Here is a 9,213-nt window from a genome sequence, read left to right as displayed (position 1 = left end):
TTCTATTCTTTACTTTTTTAACTTAGTAGTAAAAGCCTAGTTGAATCTAGTAACATTAAGAAGGATAAATTTTTAATTAGTCAAGACACATTAATGATTAATTGAACTCCCCCCTTCTTAATTATTCCAAGACCACTTGATCTAACAAATAGCTCACAAAACTTGAATCAAATCAACAATTTTTGACAAATTAAAATTTTGGTCTAACGATCCAAAAATCTTCAACCTTTCTTTACATACGATATATATAGACTAGATAGATAGGTAAGAACATATAAAAATCAAATTTATGGGTTAGTTTTGTCTTAATTTTTTAAATATTAACATAATACAAGATAATTTTTTTTTTTGAAAAGCATACATGTTTTAATTTTTTATTATAAAATTGAATGATCGATCAAACCATTAATATATATAAATTAGTCATTTTATTCTCAATTTTAATATAATTATATTTAATATGCTACTAAATATATTAAAAAATAATTGTTTTATTTTATTGTCATACATATAAGATTATTTTTATTCTCACCATTTGATAATATAAATAATATTATATGTATGTAAATAAATAAAATAATTAATTTTTAATACATGTAATTTACCAATTTGTCTGTTTAATAATCATAAATTGATTTATGAAAAATTAAAAAATTAAATTTAATCCTAACAATAAAATAAATCTGATAAATTCAAATTCAAATTTTTACATCACATTCTCGGAATTTAAGTATTTACAAAAAATAAAAAATAGAGTACGAGAATAGTCCACTAGGTCGACGGAGAAGCTGTGCGCCACCATTCCATTCCATTCCAGTAAGCATAATACAGTGTGAACAGAGTAAATCAGTAAAATACAACATACAGTCTATCATAGTCAGAATTGAGAACAATCGTTGGTGTGGAACGTGACAATGGTGGCGACGAACGTGAAGGCAGAAACCATGTCTCTGATGGACAAGCGCAGCGCCTTGGAGGCTGAGATGAACTCCATCATCGCCCGCCTCTCCCAGCCAGGCGCTCCTGGCCTCTCCGGAAATCTCGTCGATTCCGAGGTAGCTTCTCTTTTTCACAATCTCTCTCTTTTCCAATTTCAACTCAAACCTCTATTCATCCTTCACGTGAACTTCGTTTTCTAGGATTTTCCCCATTCCGATATCGACGTCCCCGTTGTTCGAGCCGAACGACGTCGCCTGGCAGGTTCGGCAAATTCACTTTTCGAATCACTGCTACGTATTTTCAACTGCGTCTTCACAATTTTCTTGTGTCATGATGATCTTCGTTCTTTCTCTTTGCAGAGCTGCGCAGCGACCACAACGAAGTAACTGATAAAATTAACCTAAATATTCAGATTCTCCATTCGGCAAGACTCGGAAATAGGTCATTCAAGAATTCAGGTACCGCCAAAAGTAACCTCTGTTTTTGGTTACTTCTTGTTGTTACATAGTGGAACATTGATTTTGTTTGCTTCTATAGACTCAGGTTTTGTTTGTCAATTTTGGTTCTTTATTGCAATTATGTTTCTATTTATATTTTTTTTATGTTATGGCTTATGGGTATTGCTAGCAATGTCTATGAATTATGATGGCATGATACTTCTGGTTCTAATGTTGTGTCTCTGTTATGTCCGGTTTGTTCCTTGTGTGTATATGCGCCTTGCCTTCTCGTTTTCTGCACCTACTTGCTTAGTCACTAAATGCGTGAGTGAATTAAAGGTTGGGATTTAATTTTTTTTGGAGCAACCTTGTACTCAAGGTTGATGTTGGGTCCTCCCGCTTCTCATCCTCCTCCTTAACTTGGTTTTCTTTTTTGGTTTGTCATTAGCTTATGAGATATAATCAAAGTAATCGAGCAAGCCTTTATTTTGTCTGTTCATCGTTAGTTTTAGCACTTTGTTTTTCATGTTGAAGAGGTTCTAAAATCTAAAATCTAAACGTGATGTCGTATGTTTTTGTGTTGAACCTGATCAACATGAGAAAAATTTTCCTGTTTTGCTGATAAAAAAAAAAACATGAGAAAAATTTTCCTGCACATGTAATCTGCTGGTTGTTGTATGATTATCCATCAGACAACAGGTTTGGGTTTGCATTTTGTAGTTTTTCCTTTAGGGCTGAATAATGTATTTAAAAAAATTGAAGTACATATAAGGTGGATGATAAAACCTATTAAAACAAATATAACACCAAAAGAAGGGATACCACGAACTGAAAAAGCTCACCAACTCCTTTGCAAATCCATATAGCACCCCTCCTCTCCCTTCTTCCTCTCCCATCAGCACCAAGACTATCAGCTCAGCAGACAGCAATAAAGAAGCCAATCTATCATTCTATCTCATTTGAGTTGCAAAGCAAAAACTCATTGATGAAAAGTTGTTGCATTATCATCAAACTATAAATAAGCACATCAATCCTGCATAACTTCTGACTTCTAAAGGAGCTTAAAATTTTTCTTTCAATCTAAGCCCTGTGTGGATGACAAATATTGTTCCAAACAGGTTTGACAAAGCCACTGCTTCTCAAAGATGCCAAAGTCCAATTGCAAAGTTGCCATACAACCTAAGACTAATATGATTTAAGAAAATATGATTGTTTGTCATCATGTTTTGTTGTTAAAGACAGTAATTTTCAGTTTTTGTAAAGCTATTGTTTTCCCAAGTATGAACTTGTGTTAACGTTTCTTCCTTTCTTCTTCTTTAGTTTGATTAAGATTACTCTCAGTTAAAGAATAATTAATGATATTTATTACATCTTAATGTTTGACTTTTTGCTAAGGTAATGATGATGGTTCAGATACTCAGGTCTCATCAAATATGGACACTGTTGCATCAACACCGTCACAAAATGTCCTTCTGATACGATCTCCCAACTCTATGGATGTGAATGTGTTGATTAGTAGACCATTTGCAATGGTAGACGAGATAGCAGATGCATCACCAGCAGTAGAGGATGGTTTACAACTTGGGGATCAAATTTTGAAATTTGGCAATGTGGAAGCAGGTGATAATTTGCTCCAAAGGCTTTCTTCCGAGGCTCAGTCAAATCTGGGTTGTGCAGTACCAGTTGTTATTATGAGGCAAGGCACAGTAATCAACTTAACTATTACACCTAGACCTTGGCAAGCTAGAGGACTATTGGGGTATGCCTGCTGTCTCTATCATTTTGTTTTTTGTTGTCTATTCTTCCTTTAGTTATTACTATCATACCTGTTTGGTTGAAAAGAGGTAAACATAACTGAACATAAAACTTCCATTCCTTTTACTTTTTTCTGCCATTGCCTAGCCTATTTCCTCAATGGTCCATTTGTTCTACATGGAAATCTGGTTTATGTTTATTAAAATGTTGGTATATTCTCAAAGCCAATCAATGTTGTTAATGTCAGATGGCGGTTCATGGCAGAAAGTAAAAAATCTACCATAAAAATATGGCGGATGGTGTAGCGAAAAATGACGGATGTCATGGCGGACAAAAAAAAAATACATATATATAAACTCATTGAAATTGAAAAAAACAATGGATTACATTCAAATAAACTAAAAAAGTTTCATGAGCTCATACAATAATCAATTACCAACACCAAATAAACTCATTAAAGAGTTCAAAATAAGAAAATGATAAAAACATAATGTAAAGTGCAAAGTGAAGGTTGAGGCTCTAATCATCTTCTCCAATCCTAACATAATCATCTTCGTTGTTATCATATTGTAATGGAGCATCTCCCTCTCCCTCTTCCCCATCAGACGCCTCAAAATTGACCATGATTTCTTCTTTTTCATATTCAAGATCAATATTCTCCTCAAAATCTAGATCCTCATCATTTTCTTGGACTGCTTTTTGCTTCCTTGATGAAGATCCAACAATCATTGCCTGTTTTTTAGAAGTTTGGGCAGCAACAACACTTGTTGTTTTTTGCTTTTTCCGCCTAGTATACATCCTACACTCTCCAACCCCCGAAGCCTGATACACAGTTGCCCAATTTAGAGCATCATCATCTTCAAATACCAAATCATTTCCAGCATCATTATCATCATCTTGATCCATCTCTCCCACGAGCCATTCATTGCACACATCAATATCATTAAGAGAAATTGGATCAATTTCATCTCTTGCATTATATCTTTGCTTCAATTGTTGGTTGTATTTGACAAACACAAAATCATGCAACCTCTTGTGCTCAAACCTATTTCTTTTATTGGGAATGAATCTACAACATAACAAATAAATGTTGATTTCAATCTCAAATATACTCCAAATAAAACTTGATCATCAAAATTAAATAAAATTAAAAAGTATAGTTAGAGTTTTGCCACAATTACTTACTCAAACACACTCCAATTTCTTTCACATCCTGAAGCACTGCAAGTCAAACTCAAAATTTTAATAGCTAGCTTCTGCAAATTTGGAGTTTGTGATCCAAACATTCGCCACCAATATACTGCAATACCAATTACCAACCAAGAGCATAACTTAGAATTCTAAATTATAACACTAATACATAAAAAAATAGTATAGTATTTGTATTTGTTATATGGTAAAAGTTTCTTACTAGGAGAATGAGTTTTCCTTTGAGCCATTGCAAAGTCAGAACCAAAGTTTTTAGCACCAATCTTATAAAGATGCAACTTGGTTAGAATTTTCTGTTGCACATCAAATTGTGGAATCAACTTCTTAATGAATTCAAATAAACCATTGGTGACCTCAAAATCAAACTCCAAGTCAATGTTGTCATAAAAGAACTCTGGATTTAAGAAGTGGACAGTTGCATGCAATGACCTATGAAGCTGACAATTCCATCTTTTATCAATGATTGCAAACACATCTTTGTACTTGCTTTCATTGTTATTGAAAGACTTGATAATTGTTTCTTTTACCTTGTCCATTGCTTCATAAATATAGCCCATGACTGGTTTCCTTTCACCATCAACAAGACGAAGCACTTTCACAAGTGGAGCTATGACTTTAAGAGTGTAAACCACACTATTCCAAAAAGAAGGCATGAGCACTACCTTTGCAGCTTCTTTTCCCTTAGGCTCTTTAGATAGCTTGTTCAAGGTCCATTCATCAAAAGTAAACATCTTTCTAATATTGACTTTCTCTTTGTGGAGTCTTTCCAAGGTTAGATAAGAAGTGGCAAATCTAGTAATAGCATGTCTCACCAATTCCCTCTTGTTTGTAAAATTTCTCAACAAACTTAAGGTACTAGAATTGGCATAGATAAACCCAACTAGATTAATTCCCCTTCTAATTGTCTTCCTTATCAAGGGAAACTTCCTAATATCTTCAAGCATCAAATCAATACAATGAGTTGCACTAGGAGTCCAATAAATATGTTTCCTTTTCTCCTTCAACAACTTACCCGCTAAAACATAGTTGCTCCCATTATCGGTTACAATTTGAACAACATTCTCTTTTCCAACTTCCTCCACAATGGCATCAAGCAACTCAAAAAGTTTTTCACCTGTCTTTACAAAATCAGAGCCATCAACAGACTTCAAAAACATGGTTGAGAGTTAATAAAAAAATTAATGATGCATCTTTGTTTCCAATCAGTCCATGCATCGGACATAATAGTACAACTATACTTGACCCATTGCTCCCTGTGGCCTTTCATCAAATTTTCAGTATATTCAACTTCCTTGTTCAAGAGTGGAACTCTGATGTCATGATAGCTAGGAATGGGCAAATGTGACCCATATTGACTAATGGCTGCAACCATATTCTCAAAGCTTTTCAATTTAATGAGGTTGAATGACAAACCTGCTTGGTACCAAAAGCGAGCAATATGTTGATGCACCTTCAATACTTCATTTTTATCCATTGACTCTCTTATGTTCATTTGCCTCAACATCTCCATTTTTCTCCGATTGATTGCATTTTCTGGATTCTTACAAAATTTGTCCATTGGTCTTTTTTTAGTCCCACACTTTGTCTTTGCACTTGCAGTAGCATTACAAGAGTCCGCAAACTCATCTTCACTTCCATCACATCCAATTGGTTCACTAAATTCAAAATCTCTTATATTTGCCATATTACCATTGTCAGAAGTATTGTAAGTGGTCCCACTTTTTTTGGTAGTCATATATTCCTTCAACTCTTCGACTACATTTGGTGGAGTTTTCTTGCAAGCTGCAACGTTCTCGACTTCCCAATCAGGTGTTGTTTGGCTCTGGTTATTCCTCCCTTTGTGATTTTTCCACAGAAATTACAAACAATGGTGTCTGTATCTCCTTCCACCAGTGAATGACAATATTTTCAGCCTGGGTCTGTCTTATTTTTCCTCGTTGCACTTGCAATAGCAGCATTGGATGATGGTTCAGCCATTTAAAAGAGGACTGAACTGAAAAAAAAATTGTGGTGTCAAATAGGAAAAAGAATAAAAATGGGACTGTCAAAAGTAAAAAGAGGGTGTCAAATAGCAAAAGGAAAAAAAGCTACAGACAGAAAAAAGGGGTGTCAAACAGCAAAAACAAAACTAAAAAAAAAATTAAAGCTTGCGCCAACCACTCTGAGTTGGATCGCGATGTTCACTGCCTTCGTGTGGGTCGTCGCCACCGTTCGTGCCGGTGCTTGTTGCCACCGTTCACATTGGTGCTCGTCGCCGTCGTTCGTGCCGGTGCTCGTCGCTGCTGGCTGCGTTCTGCGTGCAGGGGATTGCGGCTAGGTGTGGGGCTTCGTGGCTGGGTGCGGGGGTCGCGGCTGGGTGCAGGGGTTGTGCTTTTAGTTGGAGCTTGGAGGAGGGCTGCGTTCTGATTCAACCTTGCGTGGGAGGGGAGGGTTGTGCTTTTGATTAAGTTATCGGGTAGGATTGGGTCGGGTCAGCCCAACTCCTACCGCGGGAAAAAACTGCTATTTCTGCCATGTCGCCATATCTGCCATGACCGCCATGGCGCCGCCATTCGAAAGTTGCCACGCCACCGCTATTCGTTGGCGTTTTTTCAAAAAACCGCCATGTTTTTTCGCCATGGCCGCCATTTGACAACACTGAAGCCAATTTAATAAATTATCATAGGGTGTTCAGAGTGATTTAAGAACTTTGAAGTATTAATTTTTTGAATGTTAGTAAGTTGAATGCTAAGAAATTGAAAATGGAGGAGTGCAAAGGAAGCATTTGGAGAATTGCAAGACTAGGATTTCTTGACTAGACGTAGTGAACTAGTAGATGACTTTGATGGTTTGAGAACTAGTGAACTGTTTCGATCATAAGAATCGGAACTCTAAGTAAGAGTAAAGGAAAACCATATGTCCATGAATATAAGATTTATATCGGAAGCCTTTATTAGGATGGCACTTAGTAGATTGAGAAAGATGAGCAGGTGATAGATGGTGGGCATATTTGTCTTGATGGTTATCATTACTCTCCAATTCTTTTACATATATCTTAGTTTTTATTGAATTAAATTCTACCCACTTCTCTAAGAGTCATCTTGAGCTGTTTCAATTGGAGGTATACCTGATTTTCTTACTTCCTGTCATCTTAATTTTTGGTTACAAAAGGAGGTTCTGGACATAGTATGAGGGAGAGGAATGATAGGCTAAAATGTGCAGGTAAAGCGGCAATGGGATCAAATAGTTCCCATAGAATATCATATTTAAAATCCAAGTGTTTTTGTGACTTCAATGTTTTTTGGGGATGATATCCTGCTGGCAACTTTACTTGTGGTTACTATAATACTTCATTCTTGATATCTGATTCTCCTGATAGTATTTGGGCTGATATTTAGCTCGTGTAAGATGCTGGTGAGCTTGTCCTCAATCATGAAATCACTTTGTCTCGGCTATAATACTATTTTACCCAAAGTCACTGATGATTACTCCAGAAGGGAAATGTTAATTTATGAACAAATGTTAGTTGATCTCAGTTTAAGTAGTTGGTAATGTGGAATAAGGTTAAACGGCTAGATATTGTAGAAAATATTCAATGTTCCAACAGTTATGATGATAGTCAACAGATCATGTAGAGAAAATATACTTTTAACCCCACGATCAGTTTATTTTGTCGAAATAATCTTTTTTTTCTTTTTATGAGCTTCCTGAGACAACTAATGCCAAATGGATTATTTCCTTAAAATTGATTGTTACCCAACATGCATAAAGTATTGAGTTGCTACTAGTGCTGTTTATATTAGGGCTAATAATTTCTTTTTTATGTTGTATGGTGGCAGATGTCATTTTCGGATCTTGTAGGTGCCATGAACTAATTTTTCACATGATGGTGGTCACGGTTTTTCCTTTTGATGCATTTCCCACCCGGAGTTCTTTACCTTATGATATTCATCTTGGCAAGACTCTATATATGTAATAGATAATTACATTACAGCCGACCTTCTTTGATTGTGGTGCACTTTCTTTGACTCAATAATGTGTTACGCTTTTTCTGATCATTTTTCTTTTAAAACGCAAAGTAATTTTAGATATCATAATGGTAAATTTATGTCAAGATTCCTTGCATATGAACTGCATTCATAAGCTTATGTAGCTTTCTCGAGACAGAAAGTGATGGGCTCGGGCACATACTGGTTATGGATCATTTCATGCACGTGACTGTGTAATGTGAAAATTCCCTCTCATTTCATAGAAATTAAATACGTTGGTCATACTAGAATCTGTATATATTTAAAAAGAGATGAGAATCTGTATATATTTAAAAAGAGATGAGGACAAAATTTTCAGATGGCATACTATAAGAGAAACCATTCCCGTACCGCACAATAAAAGTCATCATATGTAAAGAAATATAAACTTCAACACTGCTTAACACCCTTTACTTTGGAGATATCACTCAAGCACCATAGCATTGAAGATTTAGGTTTACATATTAATTCTAGGATTTAATACTTTTAAATAATTGGATTCTTTTAAATGTGGTGGATTCTTTAAATTGCTAATCATTTGTAATTAGGTCCTTCGATTGCTTAGCTTTTAATTTCTGATTTTTTATATTTATTTCTTTTTTGCCTTTAAATAATTATTAAATTTCTTTTTTAATCTTTTTTTATTTAAGGTAAAATTATATTATTTTTATTCTTTATGTAATTTTATATTTTTCAGTTATTTTAATAGATAATCTTATCAAACACTTAGGATTTAATAAAATAATTTGTTAGCTTTTATTTATTTATTTATTCAACTCAATGAGCTCATCCCTCTTACACCACCACTCTTCTGCATCGGCTTCTTTGATTTCGTCTTTTTTTAAAAATTAATTTCCTGCACTTAC

General features: G+C 34.9%; 1 protein-coding gene across 2 annotated transcripts; it reads left to right on the top strand.

Moving 5' to 3' along the window:
- The first annotated feature begins 756 nt into the window (after nt 1-756).
- LOC100801569 (probable 26S proteasome regulatory subunit p27) lies at nt 757-8,377 on the top strand. 2 transcript variants are annotated; one of them, XM_003527122.5, is made up of 5 exons: nt 757-1,055; nt 1,140-1,200; nt 1,299-1,397; nt 2,790-3,135; nt 8,159-8,377. In XM_003527122.5, exons 1-5 carry the CDS (start codon nt 915-917, stop codon nt 8,178-8,180), a joined length of 669 nt encoding a protein of 222 aa, XP_003527170.1. In that variant the 5' UTR covers nt 757-914; the 3' UTR covers nt 8,181-8,377. The 2 variants fall into 2 exon arrangements, with proteins under 2 accessions (XP_003527170.1, XP_006582092.1); XM_006582029.4 differs by having other exon boundaries at nt 2,772-3,135.
- The last annotated feature ends 836 nt before the right edge of the window (nt 8,378-9,213 follow it).

The sequence above is a fragment of the Glycine max genome, chromosome 6 (assembly GCF_000004515.6).
Source record: "Glycine max cultivar Williams 82 chromosome 6, Glycine_max_v4.0, whole genome shotgun sequence".
NCBI classification, from domain to species: Eukaryota; Viridiplantae; Streptophyta; class Magnoliopsida; order Fabales; family Fabaceae; genus Glycine; species Glycine max.
This window is presented reverse-complemented; position numbering and strand designations above follow the sequence as displayed.